This window comes from Eumetopias jubatus, unplaced genomic scaffold, assembly GCF_037043125.1.
Source record: "Eumetopias jubatus isolate StellerSeaLion01/CBP00866 unplaced genomic scaffold, mEumJub1_p1.0 scaffold_6, whole genome shotgun sequence".
In the NCBI taxonomy this organism is placed as follows: Eukaryota; Metazoa; Chordata; class Mammalia; order Carnivora; family Otariidae; genus Eumetopias; species Eumetopias jubatus.
This window is the reverse complement of record NW_028274812.1, coordinates 148,343,370-148,366,167: the sequence shown is the minus strand read 5'-3', so window position 1 is coordinate 148,366,167 and position 22,798 is coordinate 148,343,370. Positions and strand designations below refer to the sequence as shown.

Sequence of the window (22,798 nt, the reverse complement as noted above, 5' to 3'; positions counted from 1 at the left end):
TTCTTCTGCACAATAAAAACATTCTGGCTTGTAACATATTCCACCATATCTCTTCACTTGCCTTTTTTTTTTTAATAATGTCATCATTATTTTCTTTTACCAGTCACCCAAATTTTCTTTTAAGTCAATATGGTATTGAATCATTCACTTTTTGGAGTAATGAAAGCTACATTTGTCATTTTATTCAGGTATGTTTATATTTCAAAAAGCAAAATTTTGTCTGAAATGGGGTGAATAAAGTTCTAAAATTGTATTTTTCTAATTTTATTGAGGAATAATTGACAAATATAACTGTTTACACTGATAGATCCCAATTTAGGATGATTCAACTTAGCAGTTTTCAACATTACGATAGTGCAAAAGTGATACAGTAGAAATTGCACTTAGAATTTTGAATTTTGATCTTCTCCCAGGCTGGCGACCTGCCCCCTACGATCCTCTCTTGTGATGCTGAGCAGGGGCAGCTCTGTCAGCTCCGTGATCCTGAAGGTCAATGACTGATTCACTGACAACAAATCTGCACCCCCACAGCATCCTGTTTGTCACCATCAGTACAGTATGCAGTGTGCTACAGGAGATACTTAACACTTTCTCATAAAACAGACTTGTTTGAGAACTTTTTGCCCAACTGAGGGCTCCTGTAAGCATCCTGAGCTGTGATGTTCGGAAGGTTAGATGTGTTCAATGCATTTTTTATTTACAATATTTTCAACTTCTGATGGGTGTATCGGGTATACCCCTGCCATAGGTCAAGGAGACCTGCATGTGAAGTGCAAATGTGATGACTTAATATACACTATGGAGTGATTACCAAGATCAGGATGACACACCCATGCCCTCACCCGGTTAGCAGAGCCACCTCTGTGTGTGTGTGGTGAGGGCCCTAAGTTCTGCTCCCAGCACTCTCGACGAGGCAGTGCTGCGTTGCTACCTGCTATCACATGCTGACATTAGCTCAGCAGAACTGATCTTTCATCACTCGAAATTCGTGCCCTTTGACCTGCATTACTCCATTTCCCCCTCCTCACAGCCACAGAAACCCCCCTTTTGTTCTCTGTGTCTATGAAATCAGCCTTTTTGTTTGTTTGGTTTGCTGTTTAGATTCCACATATAAGTGATACCATACAGTGTTTGTCTTTCTCTGTATGACTTATTTCATTTGCATAAAGCCCTCCTGATTCATCCACGTTGTCACAAATGGCAGGATCACCACCTTCTCATGGCTAAGTAATATTCCTGTGTGTGTGTGTGTGTGTGTGTGTGTGTGTGTGTGTGTGTGTGTGTGTATCAACCACACCTACTTTATCCTTTCATCTACTCATGGACATTTAGGTTGCTTCCATATCTTGACTGAGGTGAATAATGCTGCTTTGAACATGAGAGTGTGTCGCTGATGTCAATGTCTTCAGATATACACCCAAGGGATGCATGGATTGCTGGATCATATGGGAGTTCCATTTTAATATTTGGAGTAACTATCATACTGGTTTCCATAATGGCTGTACCATTTTACATTCTTTTTTCTTTTTCTTTTTTAAGTAGGATCCATGCCCAGTGTGGAGCCCAGTGTGGGGCTTGAACTCATTACCCTGAGATCAAGACCTGAGCTGAGATCAAGATTCAGATGCTGAAATGACTGAGCCATTTCAGTCCAGCCCAGGCACACGCCCATTTTACATTCTTACCAAGAGTGTGTAAGTGTCCCCTAAATTAAGAAATTTTACCTTCTAGAGCCAGATGTTTCAAATTTCACTAATAAATTCCGCTCAGGAAACTTGAAAATCATGCTATGTAGATTCCCATATTCTGCATATTCCTAAAAGTGTTTAACATAAAATATTAATTTGTGCCAGATCAATGTTTTTAGCTTTAGTGATTAGAAGTCCTATTTTAGATATTTCAACAAATAATCAGATCAAATGCAAGAATAAAAAGATTATTTCCATCATCTCGAGAAAATAACATAATTTACATACTTTAATTTTTTTGGCCAACTCTTTGCGATTTATTTTTAATAGCAATAATGTCCATGAACCATGACATGAACAGATCAACACATTCCAAAATGCAAATATAAATGCAATCCTGTCATCAGGAATAATGCCATTGCAACCAAGAAGGCAGAAACAGTTTTCCACCTTCATTGTTTTATTTATGGTTTCAAAGATGGTTTACACAAACCTATTTGCAGTGCCTGAATGCCAAGAAAACAAGAGACAAATTCTATTCAATTTTAAGGGTTTGAATGATCTTCTTTGTCTTGACCCTCTGGCCTCCAGGCTGGCTCGGGCATCAGTGCTCGGCCCTTGTGTCTGCCATGTTGCCCCCCTGCCTGGGCAATGTCCACCACAGAGCTGGGCCCCCACTTTGAGACAGCAGAGGGGAAACGTTGCCCCCCTCCCCCAGGCCTGTGGTGGGAGAGGCAGCCCTGCTGATCTCTGAATTGTCTTTAGGGTCACTCTTCACTTTTCCTGGAAGAAAAAACATGTTCACAGCCCAATAGCCCCATTTCCCATCCTGTAGAATCCCTGGAATCTGACGACTGTGGTGTCAGCAAGGAGACACCAACCCATGTTGTAGAAAGTAGGTGAGTGACTTTGCTGGCCTTGCGCAGTACATGGTAAGTAGAGCTGAAGTATGTTCTCACTGCCCCTCCATCTGCCATCCTGTCTCTGATGACAGAGGTAGCCATTATGATAACAGAGACACCTGTTATGGGTACCTTTATAGCAACGTGTGTGTATACGTACCCGTGCGTGTGTTCAGAAGGTGGCATCCGTTCGACTATCTTCCAGTAGCACAAGCCCCTGAGGCTCTTCTCTCTCCAGAGACCTGCCTCTATCTCTGATATAGATGGTAAGCTGCCTGGGAAGGCGCCCCAGAGATGTGTGCTGAGTGAACAAGCCAACCTCCATCCACCTGTAGGACAGGCTGAGCTGACACACTGCCCACACGTGGCTTCTCCAGAACCTGTCCCAGGTCTGTGGTAGGGATTGAACTTTTCATCACAACCACCAACAGCTGCTACAACTGGTTGGTCATTCTTCTAGAAGGTGGGGATTTTTTTTTCATGTATGGAAAAAATAAAGGAAATTTATTTTATAAGTGGAGGGAATCCAGAGCTGGTTCCCTTTAGCAGTGAACAGAATCAGGTGTGCATGTGGCCCAACATTTACTATATTTTTAGCCATGGAAAAGTGACTACCTCCTTCTCTTTACAGATGTAAATCCCCTCATCAGCATCTTGGTTAAGAGAAATGTGAAAGCAGTTTGTTTCAGTGGGAGTCTCCTTGGAAAATAATGGTTATTCTTGGAACAGAAATGCCCCGGAAAACAACGTGAAGTGAGGCCACTCACGCACTGTCTTTGTCATAGACACACAGCAGCCCCGACTTTCCCTCCTTACTGTACGGGCAAGGAAGCCCAGCAGCTAAAGCCATGGTCATTTTGGGGGCGCCAGGGTATTCAGGGTTTGATTTTAGCACCAAAGTACTTGGCCAGGGAAACAAATGCTAAACACTGTGACTACCAGTGTGTTTCCTCCTTTTGTTACAATTCTGGAAGAAGGGTTGATAATGGTTTCCTCTCAACAAAAGTTCAAAATGCAACTGATTGTTGCCCCAGGTGCAGAGGAAAATAAACAACTTATTCCCTTTAAACTGAATTATGTAATGATTGCATGAGATCAGGTATAAGGGCTGAGGGCGCTAAGAAATATGTTTTTATTTTCTAGTCAATGTATTTAAGAGAAAATCAGAAATTTTCATTGGAGATTTTTATTTGTTTTTTATTTGTAAGAAAGTTGTTCGTATTTGACCCCACAGGTAATCCATCTACCACAGTCATTTTGGAAACCCCAGAACTGACCATTCAGAGGGACAAATGTTTATAATTATATTTCCTAATCTGTGCAAACTAATAGTTTAAAGGACACTGATGAATTTTACGCAATTTATTTTATGAAATGTCAGTGGATTACATTAGATGGCCGAATTCATGTCATCTTGTAATGAAAGCATAGGTGTCTCTGCGGAGAGAGCTTCCTTGTGCGGGACCATGAATTAGAATTTTCTAGAAAGCAGTATTCATAAAAACAGTAGACCTATGACTCAGATAGGGGGATCACAGAAGTTCTCCTTAATGCTGCTATCAGGTCAGTCATTATTGGCTTCGTAGGAAAAGAATGAATATTAATCATAAGCATGTCTTGCTGTTCCTGTATGAAAATTCTAACTAATCTTTCTGTCTCCAATTCTGTACACCTTCTCTCTCAGATCCTTGCTCACTAGATGTATCTTTTAATTTACCTGTTACATCTATTGTCTATCATGTATCTGTATATATAAGACAATCATCTTTTCAATTTCTTTGCCTTTTCACAGCATGTGCATTGATGGTCTATGTATTTGATCTTCACATAGTTTGATACACAGTTCAAATCTGTTTTGGAAAATGATTGTAATGTGTATTCTATGTTTCTATATTTCCTTTCAAAGCCTTTAATGTTTTCATGACTGTGGGTTTTGTCTGTCTGCCTAACAAGTTAGCTTATTATATTTTTTATTTGCATAATTTTATCCTTGTCTGTTGTTTCTCTATAAGTCCAGTGTCCAAATGCCCATTTTACTCAGTTTGTTACTTTTCCAATGGTTATGATATCTGATTTTTTTCCCCATAGGAAGAGGACAGGAATGACAAAGAAAGGTGACTCACAATTAAGAAGGAGTGAAAGGGACAAATTTTAGCAGTCCAGCAGGTTTTATCTTGCTGGGTTTTTCTGACCAGCCCCAGCTGGGGACGATCTTCCTTCTGGTTGTCTCTATCATATATGTTCTGACACTGGTGGGGAACACAGCAATCATACTGGTCTCAAACTTGAACCCCAAGCTCCACATGCCTATGTACTTCTTCCTGTCTAATCTCTCCTTCCTGGACCTCTGCTTCATCATCAGCATCGTTCCACAGACGCTGTGGAATCTCAAGGGCCCTGAGAAGACCATCAGCCCCACTGGGTGTGTGATTCAGCTCTACGTTGCATTGAGGCTGGGCTCCACGGAGTACATCCTCCTGGCTGTGATGGCCTACGACCGCTTCAATGCCATCTGCCGACCACTCCACTATGGCGTTATCATGCACCCGAAGTTTCTCTGGCACCTTTCAGCTGTGGCCTGGATCAGTGGTTTTGTGGAGTCTACGGTTCAGACCATTCTTGTTTTCCAGTTGCCTCTCTGCAGCCACCACAGAGTTGATGATTTTATGTGTGAGGAGCCTGCCCTGATTAAAATTGCCTGTGTGAACACAACCTTCCTGGAAAATGAGCTCTCTGTAGCAAGTGTCCTCTACTTAGTTATACCTCTGGGGCTTATTCTGGTCTCCTGTGGATGCATCGCTGGGAGTGTGCTGAGGATAAAGTCCGGGGAAGGCAGGAGGAAAGCATTTGGGACCTGTGGGTCCCATCTTCTTGCTGTGGTTTTGTTTTTTGGGACTTCAATTTCTGTCTACATCCAACCCAAGAGCAACTACACACAGAACCACAGTAAATTCCTCACCCTTTCTATTCTGTAGTGACACCCTCACTTAATCCTCTGATTTACACCCTGAGAAACAAAGAGGTTAAGTGGGCTCTGAGAAGATTGCTGGGAAGAGACTCCCAATAGGGGGAAATGTGAAATACACTCATGCAATCCCCCAGAGACTGAGGACTTTCAACATCATCTAATTATTTGTTCTCATGGCATTTATAAGGATCACAGCTTAATCTCCTAAATAAAATAGATGTGAATTTTTCTTTCAATGGTATTCTGAAGTTACTATTCTAAACCCTTCTTTTCTCTTCTGAAAATGTCATGCCTTTTTTTCTGGTTATTTTGTAAAGATTCTATGAATAAATAAATAAATGTTTATAGGCATGTGCATGTGTAACTGAATTATACTTTCATAAATCCTGGAGTTATTGTTCTAGTAATTAACTAATGCCATGCCTGAACAATTATGGAAAGTCTAGTGTCTCATCATGGAAGTAAATCTTCCAGCTCCTGGAAGGAGAGCTCTGGTCACAAGTGTGCCAGTTTGGGTCTACCTGAGGACACAGCTCTGCAGCAGCTGTTCATTCCACCTGTAGCTCCCCTGTGTGTAAGGGCCTGCAAACCCACAGCTACCTTACAGTTTGCCTTATGTAGGGTATTGTTGACTCTTGTGCATGCAGAAGAGCATCTGGGAGTAAGTACACTCAGGGGTTTTTTCTGACCTCTCCCACCCACAGAGAAAGCCACCAAGGAAAATGGGCCATGAGACTCAATAATTCTCTATTATGCATCTCTTGTCACCACAGAGTAGGTCTCAATCTCCTTTGAGTGACCCTTCAGTGCTATATCTGAATCTAAGACAAATATGCAAACACATTTTAAGTACTGTCATTAAATCTGAATATTTAAATCTCAGAAAAGTAAGCAGATTTATTTACCAAAAAAAGATTGTCTTTGTCATATGTAATATTCCCTCTGATTGATATTATAACTGCATAGAATTTATAAAATTGTTTTCTTTATATTGAATATAAAAATTTACTTGAAGAGGTTGGTAATTTTTAAAATTTGAAAATATTGGCCTTGTTTTTCCTAGATTCACAGAAGTTATTGGTTTACAAAATATTATCAAAATCCTTATTGGCTTTAATTCTGGAGCCTGCTTAGACATACTTGCCACATGTTATTGTCTTATAAATGTGGTTTTCTAAATAATAAATGCTTTTAATGGACATTAATCCTAAGGAATCATTTCAATTAGATAAATAACTAGCAGAATTTAGTAAGTTGAATGGAATGGTAAAAAAAAGCCACACTGGAGAAGAAAAACATGAGTTAGTAATAAGATATTGATAAGGTACCTTAGGTGTTGTCTATACAAACTATTGTTTGTATTTTCTGCTCATAAGATAGAATGTAATTGACATTTGATTGAAATTTGATTAACTGGGCTCATATTCAAATAAAATTTTTTCACTGAAGGATTAGGGCAGCCAAATATCTAACCAGCAATATGATTATCCAAATCATTTAAAACCTTATAATTTCAAGTAGGTAATAAATGAAAAAACTAATAAAAATGATATCCTTATGTCCACACTAAGATGAAAAATTTTATTATTTTCCATATATTTTCTACATTTTAGCAGTTATACCTAGAGGAATGATTACCAGTTTCTTTGTACTTTCCAAAAACATTTAAAAATATTTTAAAGAAAAAATATATAAATATTGGTGTTTGTAAATTTACAGAAATAATATTAAACTCTATGCATCACCTACACTGGTTTCTTTTTTTTTTTAATTTTTATTGTTATGTTAGTCACCATATATTACATCATTTGTTTTGGTGCAGTGTTCCATGATTCATTGTTTGTTCATAACACCCAGTGCTCCATGCAGAATGTGCCCTCCTCAATACCCATCACCAGGCTAACCCATCCCCCTACCCTCCTCCCCTCCAGAAACCTCACTTTGTTTTTCAGAGTCCATCATCTCTCCTGGTTCATCTCCCCCTCTGACTTACTCCCCTTCATTCTTCCTCTCCTGCTATCTTCTTCTTTTTCTTTTTTCTTAAAATATGTTGCGTTCTTTGTTTCAGAAGTACAGATCTGTGATTCAACAGTCTTACACAATTCACAGTGCTCACCGTAGCACATACCCTCCCCAATGTCTATCACCCAGCCACCCCATCCTTCCCACCCCCACCACTCCAGCAACCCTCAGTTTGTTCCTGAGATTAAGAATTCCTCATATCAGTGAGGTCATATGATACATGTCTTTCTCTGATTGACTTATTTCACTCAGCATAACACCCTCCAGTTCCATCCACGTCGTTGCAAATGGCAAGATCTCATTCCTTTTGATGGCTGCATAATATTCCATTTACACTGGTTTCTTTAAGAGCTATTCACAAAAGTATTGAGATTAATTATATGCATGTATCTCATTGTATTTAGTTAAGAATATTTATATTGTTTCAAATTTTTTATTTGCAACAATGCTACAATAAACATTCTTGTTGTTATACACTAGTTTTTATGAACTTTCACACTAGTGATCCTATGTGGTTGGTAACTACCCACGGAATCCTTCTGTGAAAAAAGGTGTGCCCATTAAAAACTACAAAAATTAATTGCGAATGCAAAATTTTTCTGCATTTAAATCTATAAACTCCCTTTAAGTACTGTTGCAAGCCACACATTATGTATTTTTGTGAAAGTTTAGTTATAAATCCTTTGTAAATTTAATTTCTATTGATTCTGTAACTTGAAATTATTTAGGAATGTGGTCTGTAGAATCCAAACTCATGGGATGTTTGACTGTGATTTTGTGAATGATATCTCTTTTTGGGGGGCTCTTATATTGTTATTGATTTCTTATTTTACTCTATGTGATCAGTGAATATAATCTTAGAAAAATACTTCATTAGTTTGTCATTTTCACCTGGTAGGTCTGAAAGATTTGGCCCTGTCTATCCTAGGGGTTGTTTTTTTCATTTAACAGCATAGACTAGAAATCACCCAGAATCACTGGAGAAAACAAATTTATTGGTAAAAGCACTAACTTACTTCAGCCTATCACAGATCAAAGATGTATCTTGGAATGTCTGAGATAGCCACTAGAAGAATTATATACTAATGTATTGCTAACAAGCATGAAGGTGAAGAAACTGTCATCATAAAACTATTTGATTAATTATAAAAATATAATTGCAATAGAAGAAAAGGCAAGCAATAAATCAGACAAATAGAAATCACATAGAAAAATCATAGCTATCAACTCCAGCAATTACATAAATTATATTACATAAAGTATGTGTATAAATTTTATTATAAATTATATAAATGTAAATGGCTTAAACTGTCCAAATAAACACAAACATTTTCATAGTACATTTTTTTGGAGACTAAGATAAAAACTACATTTGGGGATGAGTGTAAAGGATACAGAAAGACATACCCTAGACGGTGGCCAAAAGAAAGCCCACACAGTCGTGCTAATACCAGGTGAAAGAGAGTTTAAGGGAGAACTATCACCAAGAATAAGGAGGAAGTCTCATCCTGATAACATATTTAATCAACCTGGAAGTTACAATACTCCTGGACTTGCATACACCCTGTAACATCCTGTGACATAGCTTCCAAATATGAAGCAAAATCTGACAAATAGCAAAGGCAATAGAGAAATCCACAGCTGGAGTTGGATGAATCATTGGTAGAAAAGACACACACACACAAGTGAGGGAGTACGCAGGAAGTCTGAACAACACAGCGAAATTCACCTCATAAATACAGAGAGAAGACCACAGCTAACAAGCGCACATGATCATTTTTCGAGCATACACAGAACACCCACAACAGGCTGACCACATAGCAAATAACAAAGCAAGTCTGAACACATTTCAAAACTTAAATGCATAGAAGCATTTTATCTGAGAAAAATGAAATCAAGATAAAATCAGTAACAAAGTATGACTGTTCTTTATGTGTGAACATTTCAGGCATAGGAAACAGAGGTAAGAGAAGGTAAGATAAACATTAACAATTATCAACATCACGCCAATTTTGTTTCAAATATTTCCTCCCACAGTTTTTTTTTGCTGTAACTTAGAAAAAAAGAAAGTAAATCACAGGCATCATATCATTGCAAATGTAAATAATTTAGAATGACAATGAACAATATTTTCTTATTATAATCCATCAGCCCATGTTTATATTTTCTTAACTGTCTTAAAGATGTCTTTTTTTTTTTTTTTTTTTGCAAACCAAAACACTGCTTTATTGTCAACAGAACCTGCCTGGGGGAGTAGGGGATCCCACTCAACCCACAAAAGAGCTATCTACGTTCAACGGGCGTCTGGGGTTCGTGGGACAGATGGGTCAGTGCAATGAGAACAGCTGGGGCTGCCCCTGGGGCCTGGGTGATCAGCCACAGGGTCTGGGGGGCCAGCAGGGGGCATGGGAGCCCCCGGGGAGGCAGGTCTCGGAGCCCCCTGGCTCATCTGCAGGAGGCCAGTGAGGGCGATCAGCTCAGGCCCACTGAGCCAGGCAGGGGAGCAGCCCGGGGATGGGGTGCGGAGGACCCAGGGAGACATGACAGGGGGTGGGAGCAGCAGCTTCAGAGAGCCCGTGACCTGCTGAGAGGCCTCCGACAGGTACAGGGGGACCCGCTGCCCACAGGGCAGCAGCGGGTCTGACAGCAAGACAGCTTCATGGCACACCGCCGGGAACCCTGCATCCCTGGGCGCATGCTCTCCGTTCTGATACCCTGTGGCTGGGGCCAGGGGCCTGAGGTCCCGGCCTGGGGCTGCCTCACACAGCGGCCAGAACGAGGGAGGACACAAGGTCCGGCCTGAGAAGGAGGCGCCTGACGCACAGCTGGGCCCCCACACCAGCCGAGGTCCTGCTTTAGCCTTGTAGCGGGGGTGCCACGGGGCTAGCACGGTCATCCTTGAGGGGGCCACCTCCCAGGCCATGTGGGGGGGAAGGGCGCCTGGGGCTCCCGGGGACTGCACGGCAGCCAGGCCTGGGGGGGCCCAGGGCAGCAGCTGCGCTCTCCGGGTGCAGGAAGGCCTTTGGGAGCGGGGCTGCGGGCTCTCAGGGCCTCGCGACCACGGCACCGCCCAGCGCGTTTCCGGGCCACGTGGCGCGCGCTCCCTTAAAGATGTCTTTTTATCTTTGGTTTGTTCAAATCAGGATCCAAAAAAGTCCACACCTTGCATGTCCTTGGTATGTTTGTTACGTGTGGAGGTTTCCTGTAAGGGGCAGGTACCTAGTGGCTGAGATCTCTGCGGCAAGCACTAAGCTCTGCGGGCACAGCAGGAAAGCAGCCCCTGGCTGCCTGTCAATGAGGGGCTGGTTGGGCTTCAATTAACCCTTATTTACCCAGACAGGCAGAGGTCAGGCTTGGCGCTCTGCAGACAGTTGGCAAACCAAGAGTCCTGGTTGTCCATTCTGTAAGGAGACAGGCTGAGGGTATGTTACAGTTTTGTAACTTGGTATAGAAAATAACTCTAAGACTTATAAAATTAATAAATGCCTTTTCAAACTCTCTCTCTCTGCCCATATTTCCTTATTGTTCAGCCCTGGACCACCTGGCTTTGATCTTCTGCCGGTTCATCCATTATTGAATCAAATAAACTTCTTAGCACATTCTAAAAATCTATTTGTTTGAGAATTTTGCTCTAAGAAAACATGCTGGTGACTGGATTTTTAGGTAAACAAGAGGTAAGCAGTTTATGTGTGTACTTTAAAGATAGTAGGCAAATGTATTTAGGTTTTCTTTGGGATTACTCTTAAATAGAAATCAGAAGTTACTCTTTACATTGCATATGCTGATTAAAACCAGAGGAAAGGCTTTCAAAAAAGGAAAAGAAAATCACCCCTTCGGAAAAAATCTCACATGTTAGGAATTAGGCTGAATACCAAGGCTGTCCCTTCCCAGCAGAGACATTCTCTGGTCTTTTCAACTCTTATTGATCCTGGGGAAAGAGGACACAGAGAATCAGAATTAATGGAATAAACTTTCCTGGAATTTGTGGCCGATGCTGGTCCTTGCTGACTCTTGGGGGTGAGGAACTCCAGCCTCTGTTCCTTGGTCTCCACCTGTGAGAATGTGAACAATAGTACAAGCGTGGTTTTTAAGGTCAAATATTGAAGGAGCTTGAGCTGCCCTTTTATATATTCAGAATCCAGTAAATGGTGGTTATCCTATGGTTGGTGCTGCTGTCAGAGCTGGTGCTGAAGAGAATGCACTTCAAAGCCTCTTTGAAACCAAAGGGCAGAGGGTTTCAGGATCAAAGTTAGCAAAGAATTTCTCACTATTACTAACATTCAGCAGTATTTAATAATGAAAACATGGATGATAAGTTAATTCATGATAAGGTAGATATTTAAAACAAACACTAAATAGTCGAGAAGATGCATTTTTGGTACTTTCTAAAATTATTATTATGTTCAATTAACCAACATATAGTACATCATTAGTTTTTGATTTTTTTAAAATATTTTCAACTGCTTTCAAAATAATATATATGTTTTGACAACATAATCTGTCATGAGAAGGGACTTCAGTGTGTGTGTGTGTGTGTGTGTGTGTGTGTGTGTGTGTGTGTGTGTGGTAAGCAGAAAGCAAAAGGCTAAAATAAAATAAACCAAATATGTACATTGGTTATTCCTGCATGGAAGGAATAGAAATGAATTAAATTTTAATTTTTATATATATATTTTTTATTTTATTATGTTATGTTAGTCACCATACAATACATCATTAGTTTTTGATGTGGTGATCCACGCTTCATTGTTTTCATATAACACCCAGTTCTCCATGCAGTACGTGCCCTCCTTAATACCCATCACCGGGCTATCCAACCCCCCCCAAGACCCTGTTTGTTTCTCAGAGTCCATAGTCTCTCATTGTTCATCTCTCCCTCCAATTCCCCCCCTTTATTTTTCCCTTCCTTCTTCTAATGTCCTCTATGCTATTCTTTATGTTCCACAAATAAGTAAAACCATATGATAATTGACTTTCTCTGCTTGAGTTATTTCACTTAGCATAATCTCCTCCAGTACCATCCATGTCAGTGTAAATGGTGGATATTCATCCTTTCTGATGGCTGAGTAATATTCCCTTGTATATACGGACCACATCTTCTTTATCCATTCATCTGTTGAAGGGCATCTCAGCTCTTTCCACAGTTTGGCTATTGCGGACATTGCTGCTATGAACATTGGGGTGCGTATGGCCCTTCTTTTCACTACATCTGTGTCTTTAGGGTAAATACCCAGGAATGCAATTGCTGGGTCATAGAGTAAGCTATATTTTTAATTTTTTGAGGCACCTCCACACTTTTTTCCAAACTGGCTGTACCAACTTGCATTCCCACCAACAGTGTAAGAGGGTTTCCCTTTCTCCACAGTCTCTCCAATATTTGTAGTTTCTTGCCCTGTCAATTTTTGCCATTCTAACTGGTTTTTCTGCTTCCATACAAATTTTAGGATTGCTTGTTCCAGCACTTTGAAAAATGTCATTGGAATTTTGATCGGGATGGCATTGAAGGTATAGATTGCTCTGGGTAGCATAGACATTTTAACAATGTTTATTCTTCTGGTCCATGAGCATGGAGTGTTTTTCCATCTTTTTGTGTCTTCTTCCATTTCTTTCATGAGTGTTCTGTAGTTCCTAGAGTATAGATCCTTTACCTCTTTGGTTAGGCTTATTCCGAGGTATCTTATGGTTTTTGGTGCTATTGTAAATGGAATCGTTTCTCTAATTTCTCTTTCTATAGTTGCGTTGTTAGTGTATAAGAAAGCAACTGAGTTCTGTGCATTGATTTCGTATCCTGCCACGATGCTGAATTGCTGTATGAGTTGTAGTAATTTGGGGGTGGAGTCTTTTGGGTTTTCCACATAAAGTATCATGTCATCTGTGAAAAGAGAGAGTTTGACTTCTTCTTTGCCAGTCTGAATACCTTGTATTTCTTTTTGTTGTCTGATTGCTGTTGCTAGGACTTCTAGTACTATGTTGAACAATAGTGGCAAGAGTGGGCATCCTTGACGTGCTCCTGATCTTAAGGGAAAGGCTCTCAGGTTTTCCCCATTGAGGATGATATTCGCTTTGGGTTTTTCATAGATGGATTTTATGAATTTGAAGAATGTTCCCTCTATCCCTATACTCTGAAGAGTTTTAATCAGGAAAGGATGCTGTATTTTGTCAAATGCTTTTTCTGCATCAGTTGAGAAGACCATATGGTTCTTCTCTCGCCTCTTATTAATGTGTTCTATCACATTGGTTGATTTGCAAATGTTGAACCACGCTTGCATCCTGGGATAAATCCTACTTGGTCGTGGTGGGATCCTTTTAATGTAGTGTTCGATCCTAATAGTGAGGATTTTCTTGAGGATTTTGGAATCCATCTTCATCTGGAATATCAGTCTGAAATTCTCCTTTTTGATGGGGTCTTTGCCTGGTTTGGGGATTAAGGTATTGCTGGCCTCATAGAATGAGTGTGGAAGCTTACCTTCTGTTTCTATTTTTTGAAACAGCTTCAAGAAAATAGGTATTATTTCTTCTTTGAATGTTTGGTAGAATTCCCCAGGGCATCCATCAGGCCCTGGACTCTTGTTTTTTGGGAGGTTTTTGATCACTGCTTCAATCTCGTTACTGGTTATTGGCCTATTCAGGTTGTCAATTTCTTCCTGTGTCAGTCTTGGCAGCTTATAGGTTTCCAGGAAGGCCTCCATTTCATCCAGATTGCTGAGTTTATTGACATATAGTTGTTGATAATAATTTCTAATAATTGTTTCTATTTCCTGGGTGTTAGTCGTGATCTCTCCCCTTTCATTCATAATTTTATTAATTTGGGTCCTTTCTCTTTTCTTTTGGATAAGTCTGGCCAGTGGTTTAATCGATCTTATTAATTCTTTCAAAGAACCAACTTCTAGTTTCGTTGATCAGATCTACTGTATTTCTGGTTTCTAATTCATTGATCTCTGCTCTAATCTTAATTATTTCTCTTCTAATGTGTGGCTTAGGCATCATTTGTTGCTTTTTCTCTAGTTCTTTAAGGTGTAGAGTTAGTTGGTGAATTCGGGATTTTTCTATTTTTTTGAGTGAGGCTTGGATGGTTATGTATTTCCCCCTAGGACCGCCTTTGCCGTATCCCATAGGTTTCGGACCAATGTGTTTTCGTTTTCATTGATTCCATGAATTGTTTAAGGTTTTCTTTGATTTCCTGTTTGACCCAAACATTCTTGAGCAGAGTGGTCTTTATCTTCCAAGTGTTTAACTTTTTGCCAAATTTTTTCTTGTGTGAAGTTCCATTTTAAAGCATTATGGTCTGAGAATATGCAGGGAATAATCTCAACTTTTGCTATCAGTTGAGACCTGATCTGTGACCCAGTATGTGGTCTATTCTGGAGAAAGTTCCATGTGCACTTGAGAAGAATGAGTATTCTGTTGTTTCAGGGTGGAATGTTCTGTATATATCTATGAGGTCCACCTGGTCCAGTGTGTCATTCAAAGCTCTTGTTTCTTTGTTGATTTTCTGCTTAGGTGATCTGTCTATTGCTGAGAGTGGAGTATTGAGGTCTCCTACAATTAATGTATTGTTATCAGTATGACTCTTTATTTTGTTTAACAGTTGGCTTACGTAGACGGCTGCTCCCATGTTGGGGGCGTAGATATTTACAATTGTTAGATCTTCTTGTTGGATAGACCCTTTAAGAATGATATGATGTCTTTCTGTGTCTCTAACTACAGTCTTTTTTTTTTAATCTGATTTGTCTGATGTAAGAATTTCTATCCCAGCTTTCTTTTGAGGTCCGCTGGCATGGAAGATGGATCTTCAGCCCTTCACTTTCAGTCTGGATGTATCTTTAGGTTCAAAATGAGTCTTTTGTAGACAGCATATGGATGGGTCCTGTCTTTTTATCCAATCTGCAATCCTGTGCCTTTTTATGGGAGCATTCAGGCCATTCACTTTGAGAGTGATTATTGAAAGATATGAATTTATTGTCATCATGTTGCCTGTGAAGATGTTGTTTTTACAGATTGTCCCTGTAAATTTCTGTTGTATATCGCTCTTGGGGTCTTTCTCCTTTTATAGGACCCTCCTTAATATTTCTTGCAGGACCGGCTTAGTGGTCACATATTCTTTGTTTCTGCTGGTCTTGGAAGCTCTGCATCTCTCCATCCATTCTAAGTGACAGCCTTGCCGGATAAAGTATTCTTGGCTGCATGTTCTTCTCGTTTAGTACCTTGAATATGTCTTGCCAAGCCTTTCTGGCTTTCCAGGCCTTTTGGCTTACTAAAGAGATAGGTCTGATGTTACTCTGATGTTCCTCTCTCTGCATGTAAGGAATCTCTTCCCCCTAACTGCCCTTGAGATGGTTTCCTTGGTTCTAAGATTTGCAAGTTTTACTATTACATGCCGGGGTGTTGGCCTGTTTTCCTTGATCTTGGGAGGGGTCCTCTCTGCCTCTAGGACATGAATGTTTGTTTCATTCCCCAGATTAGGAATATTCTCAGCTATGATTTGCTCAAATATATCTTCTTAGTCCTCTCTCTCTCCACCCCCTCAGGGATTCCAATAATTCTGACATTGGAACGTTTCATGGTGCCACGTATATCTCTGATTCTATTTTCATGGATTCTGAGTTGTTTTTCCTTGGCCTCCTCTTTTCCCTTTTTATCTATTAAATGGTCTTCCAGGTCACTGTTTCGTTCTTCTGCCTCATTTACTCTAGCTGTTAGATTATCTAGATTAGATTGGATCTCCCTGATAGCATTTCTAAATTCTGCCAATTCAGCTTTCATTTCTGCCCTTAGAGACTCTATGTTGCCATTGGTTGATTTCTCCATTCTAGCTATTATCTTCACAATTGCTAGCCTGAATTCCATCTCCGACCCCTTGGTTATATATGAATCCATTTGTAAATCTGTGGCATAAGTCATAATCCCTGAGTCTTTCCTATTTTGGGAGTTCCTCCTCCTAGTCATTCTGTTGATGGGTGGTTGAGGGAATGTATAGAGTCCAACTTATTGACCACAACCTAAGCAAGATGCACCTGTTTTCTAGGGAACTTAGGGTTGTTGGCCTCTTGTTCTTCCATTCTGTCTTCTGGTTGGGGGGGGTGCCTGCTGTGTTGTTACTTAGGCAACCCTGTTTGGGCAGAGTTGCCCTGACCCCTGTGGCAGGGGATGGGCTCAGTGAAAACTGGTTTTTTAGGGCTTTTGTTCTCTGGTGGCTTTCCATGTCTCTAGTCAGAGCAGAAGAGACCATTTCCAACCCTCTGTCTCAGAGCAGAGAGATTGCAGTCTGTTCTTCAGTGAGCTCTCCAGGCCACACTATCTGTTTCTGTCTGTGCTGCTGTAAACTGCAGTGTCCTGGGTTGTGCAACCCTCAGCAGAGCTCCCAGTTCTTGCATCCAGGTCGGGGCACGTGTCTCCCCTTTGTCTTTCTAAAACCACCAGCTTCCGCCAGTTCGCAGGTGTGTCCTCACCCCTCTGGGTTTCCCTACAGGGGACTGCCCTAAATTCTTTTCCCTGATGCTACCCATATGCGAGCCTGTGCCCCGTCCCTAGCATGGAAGGCTATGGCTCACAGGCAGGGTAGGATCCCCATGGCCAGGCTCCCTTTTGTTTATCTTCTGAAACCTGCCCGCAGAATCACTGCTTCCCGCTTCATACCTCGAAACCAACTGCCTGGGATATTGTTTGTAGAGATCCAGCTCTATCTTCTTACATCTCAGGCTGATTTCATGAGTGTTCAGAGAGGTCTGGTAGCTATCCAGCTCAATTCAGGGGACCGGTTGGAATAAGGTTCCCTACTCCTCCCCCATCTTTTCCCCCCTCCATTTTTATACTTTTATATATTTTATCCATTGGCTCTGAAAAGCATGTATTATATTTGTTTTAATAAGAATGGCCACAATTAAATATTTTAATATTTATATTATACATAAATTAGGTGTTTGAATGAGATGGGCAGTTTTTTAAAAATAGAGATATCTAGCAAAACACACATCTTGGTGATCATCACTATTATCCTCTGATAGAATTATCACATTCTTTGATCTTTTCCAGCTAATTGAGATTTATATCTCAAGTAAAACTGCATGACTTTAAGGTAAATAATGTGATGATTTGATACACATTTATATTGTGAAGTGATTAGCACAATCAAGTTATTAACACACCCCTCACCTCACAGTGATTGTGTGTGTGGTGAGAACACTTGAGAGCTACTCTCTCAGCACCCATCAAGGGTACAATACAGCATCGCTAACTAGGGGACCAGGCTGCCCATCACACCCAGGACTATTCATCGTACACAGTGATTAAGTCACAGACCTCTGCTCTGTCCTATTACAGCTACTACATGAGTAGTTACCAACCCCTCATACATCACAGCACTTCCCTGAGAACTAGGTGCTCACATCCCAGGCAATGCCTCTCCAGATGCCTACAGGTTATTTCTCTTCAGAGCAAGTGTGTGGATGATTTCCAAACACATGGAGTCAGAATTCATTTGCACATATGCAAATTATGTAAATTACATAACAATCTTTAAAATTATTTATGTTAATTATTTTTAGTTCATTTTTCTCGTTTTCTCCTTGAATGTAAATATGATTTTCTTTTTCTTTTCTTTTTTTTAAGATTTTATTTATTTATTCATCAGAGACAGAGAGACAGTAAGAGAGGGAATACAAGTAGGGGGAGTGGGAGAGGGAGAAGCAGGCTTCCTGCTGAGCAGGGAGCCTGATGCAGGGCTCAATCCCAGGACCCTGGGATCATGACCTGAGCCGAAGGAGAACACTTAATGACTGAGCCACCCAGGTGCCCCTGATTTTCTTTTTAAAAACATTTTCACCATGGAGACTCTTTTTTTTATTATTATGTTATGTTAATCACCATACATTACATCATTAGTTTTTGATGTAGTGTTCCATGAGTCATTGTTTGCATATAACACCCAGTGCTCCATGCAGAACATGCCCTCTTTATCATCATGGAGACTCTTGATAACAATTTCCCACTTTTTTCTTTTAATATTCTGCAACAAATACCTCAGACATGTGTCTACTTTTTTTGGCATGTTTATATATTTTTATAGTACATGCAACTCACAGAAAGAATTAATTCTAATTAAGGTTGAAGTGTTTGAAACATTTTTTATGGAAGGAAATAATGTGCTTCATGTAGTTTTAGGAAATTGAGAGTCATGTGGCACAGACATATGTGCGAACACTTCCCCTACAGACCAGGGCAGAGTCAGATGCGACCCTCAAAGCCTAGAAAATGCCTAAGAGTATAGAATGAGAATTGTCCAGACTTCTGAGACATAATCTGGCAATCTATACAGTAAGCCTAGACTGACATATTTTGGAAAACTGTCTAGTGTTGGACTCAGCAATTAAAATTCTTTGGTAGCCAACTTCCTTCCAGAATTTATCAATCAGAAGTTTGTGAGTAGAGAGGTGTTGCTAAAATTATAGCTACTATTATTTAAAAAGGTCCTTACGAAATAGGTTGCAGAGAGCATTGACTTTGTTTTTTTCTTTACTCTTGGGTTGAGTGTGCATCTTTTCAAAGAGCAGATTTGCATGGTCCTCTAGGATCTACCCACAAGTCAAAACTATTTTCTTACCCAGGATTCTCTGGAGAGCTGCCTTGATCTCCTTGTTCCGTAAACTGTAGATGATGGGATTGAGCATGGATGTCACCACTGTGTAGAACAGAGCTAAGAGTTTATCCATTCCTGGTGAATGGTTGGCCTTGGGTCTCAAGTAGGTGACAGACCCAGAGCCGTAGAAGAGCGTCACTACAAGCAGGTGGGAAGAACAGGTGGAGAGAGCTTTATGGCGGCCTTCCGGTGACGGCATAATCAGCACAGCAGCTAGGATTCTGCCATAGGAAGCAATGATTAGTAAAAATGGGCTGGAAATGCAAAGAATGGCTGCAACAAAGACTGCAGCCTCATTATAGGATGTATCACCACAAGCAAGAGCCAGGATAGGCGGGAGGTCACAGAAGAAGTGGTCTATTTCACAGGGGCCACAGAAGTTCAAGGAGAAAATATAGTTGGTCTGGCCCAAGCCTACCATGCAACCCACTCCCCAGGAAACCAGTGCCAACTGGGCACACACCCCACGGCTCATTCGGGTTGCATAGTGGAGTGGGGAGCATATGGCCATGTAGCGGTCAAAAGCCATGGCTGCCAAAAGACAGCACTCACTGATACCGAAAAATGTGAAGAAAAACATCTGCATAGCACACCCCTCCCGGGAGATGCCCCCGGCCTCACTCACAAGGCTCTGCAGCATCGTGGGTATGACTGAGCAGGTGTAGCCAATCTCCAAGAGAGACAGGTTGGCCAGGAAGAAATACATGGGCATGTGGAGGCCCGAGCTGGTCCAAATGGCAAGGGCTATGAGGGCATTGCCTGTGAGGGATGCTAAAAACATGAGTAGGATGAGGGTGAATAAAAGGAAACACTGTTCAGTGACCTCAGAGAACTTGGCAAATGCAAAATGCTTGACAGACAGGCTGTTGTCCTGCCACAGGGAGCAGCTGAGATTCATGACCTGGGGGAGAGGACAGCAAGGAAAGTGTTGTTCAGCTATAAATGCAAATCTCTATATTGCCTTTAATGAGCTCTAGTAAGTCAGAGTTACATTTCTTAACTGCAATTCTAAAATTCAAAAAGTTTGGAAATTGCACTTGTCCTCACACCTTTACAACCCAAATCCTGTTCTGTGTTCACAATGCCAGTTGATTTGTTCAAAAATAAACCTAGTCACCAAGCATGAAATTGAAAAAAAAAATGAACTTCAGCTCAATTCTGTCTTCCTTTCTTCCATTCATCAGTCGTCAAATACTGCCAGACAAAGGTCCTCTCACACCGGTCCTTTTCTTCCCGTTTCTGTTATCACTGAGTTCTTCACACATGCATTCAGCAAGGGTTTTTTGAGTACAGAGTATTCTGCACTTACTACTTCAGGTCCGAGACTTAACAATGAAAAACAAACAAACACCATTTCTTCCCAAATCGAACTTATTTAGTGAAAGAAAGCAGAAATTAAATGGTCATTCAATGTATAAAGAATTGCTGTAATGCAGAGCATTGAAGCCAGAGTGCATCCTGGGGACTGGGTGTTGGAAGGGGGTTTGGGGCTCAGAGCAGCAGAAGCCCAGATGTGAGGACCCTCACACCCACTCACACCATGTCAACACTGCATGCTGAATTCACCGCTCAAGGTGACAAACTTCCTTACCTTTAATACTTCTCATCTGACAGTCTTTCCCCATCATAGGGTTCTTTGCTATATGGAAATTACCACTGTCTTCAAGTTAAAATTCAAATGTGTTCATGTAATTCATGCAAATCCATGAATAGGCTCACTCCCTATTGATAGAAACTTTGATCTTACCCCTTAACCAAATGACCTCATGTTACAGTATATCCAACTACACACACACCAGCAGCTTTTAGTGTGTGCCTTGCTTGCATGCATTTCCTTCTCTTTCTGCTCATTTTCTTGCAGGGGCTTTACATCTGCCTCCTTGACTGTCCACCCAGTAAACTGCCCAGTGTGCTCAGATTGCAGGATGCTGTCTTCTCCTCTCTGGAAACTTCTTTCCCACTTCTGCTCTGCCTCACCTCCATACTAGGCAGGGGCACACCCCTCCACGTATTCCCACCACTCAGTAACCTCCATGAGAGCACTCACACCACTCCAAGGACAATCAATTGCTCATTTCTTCCTAAGCACAGTCTTGGACACAGACACAGACACAGACACAGAATTGTATTTCTCTACCTTTACTTACCATTATACCCAATTCATTTACCAGTGAATAAGTTCTCCTGTAATGAGGAAACGCTGGAAAGCTAAGCTTTACTCCAGCTGCCTGAACGTCTGCCCATGGGTGCTGAGTCTATTTTTTGAAGTTAATTATGATAAATCTCAACTCCCTCAAATGTCCCAAACGTGACAGTTATTTGTCTCTCTACCTAATACCTATGAATTCCTGACAAAACATTCTTCGTTCTTTTGGGGGGTGTACTGCTGTTTGACTTGTTCTTTTGAAATGTCATTAAGCAAGATTCTAAACAATGTTTGCCATGAAAAGGGCAGAAGAACGAGGAGGTTGCACGTCCATTGCTCTGGACTATATCTGTTCGTTAACATAACTTGAGACTGGTTTACACTACATTTGTTTAGAATGCACCACTGTTTATTCCACAGTTATATTTGATGCCAGTATATATGACACAAAAGTATGCTTTTTGAGGTTCCAAGTTACTATGAATAGACAAATATATTAGGTGCATTCATAAAAACATATGTACAAAAATGTATATTTTTGCATATACGCATTCATCTGTACACCCACACACAAAACACACACATTCAAATCCATACTGGGTAGCATAGGAATTAAGTGTATTTTGGAGGTATTCTATCTGGGTTCAAATCTTAATACAGCCATCTAATGATGGGTCAAAGTTAACGTTTACTTAAACTATTTGTTTCCTCAATTTTCCCAGTTATTAAAGGAGATGATAGTGGTATGTCCCTAATGGGGTTGCTATGAGGATTAAGTGAGTTAATTCCCATAAAAGCACTTAGAAAAGTGGTTCAGTACTCAGTAAGTATTGGTCATAGTCATGGCTGCGTCCATGTGTATGTCACCATAGATTTACCTTCATATACTCCCTCTTGTGGAATTTTTTATCACTATCCCTAATCATCCCTCCCGATCTTCATCCCTTCTTCATGTTTTATGCACCTGCTATGATGGAGAGAAGAACAGGAGAAAATACATACATACATTCATACATACATACATACACACATAAAACTGTTACCTGAACATTATGTCCTGGGAAAAAATGGTTTTGTTATGGATCATTTTAATCTACTGCTTTGGATATCCACTGAGTTATGCAAAAGTGCCCAAAGTTAAGAATGGGAACAAATGGGCCAATTCAAAACTGGGAAATATGAAATAACAACTCTGCATGATGACAGGGAGTCCTAGTGCATGTGACTATTGGAAAAGTTGCTCACATGTCAAGTAGTCTATTATAATGCATTTATACATATATTAAAGCATTTGTCAACATTTTCCTTGCATTGTAATTAATTTTAATATGTTTGGTTCCAATGAAATAAGACAATTCAGGGAAGGATGAAGCAAAGAAAACAGATCATGGTTACTTATCTTTTTTTTTATACCCAAAATATTTTCTTTTTTTTTAT

General features: G+C 40.5%; 1 protein-coding gene and 2 pseudogenes across 1 annotated transcript; 1 reads left to right on the top strand and 2 right to left on the bottom strand.

Annotated features, from left to right (window-relative positions):
- Positions 1–4,104: 4,104 nt before the first annotated feature.
- LOC148164219 (olfactory receptor 2H2-like) lies at positions 4,105–5,909 on the top strand (annotated as a pseudogene).
- A 3,871-nt stretch (positions 5,910–9,780) lies between these two features.
- LOC114199768 (histone deacetylase complex subunit SAP25 pseudogene) lies at positions 9,781–10,620 on the bottom strand (annotated as a pseudogene).
- Positions 10,621–19,150: 8,530 nt separating this feature from the next.
- LOC114199810 (olfactory receptor 10C1-like) lies at positions 19,151–20,113 on the bottom strand. The gene has a single exon (XM_028091816.1). It carries the CDS (start codon positions 20,111–20,113, stop codon positions 19,151–19,153), a length of 963 nt encoding a protein of 320 aa, XP_027947617.1.
- Positions 20,114–22,798: the final 2,685 nt, after the last annotated feature.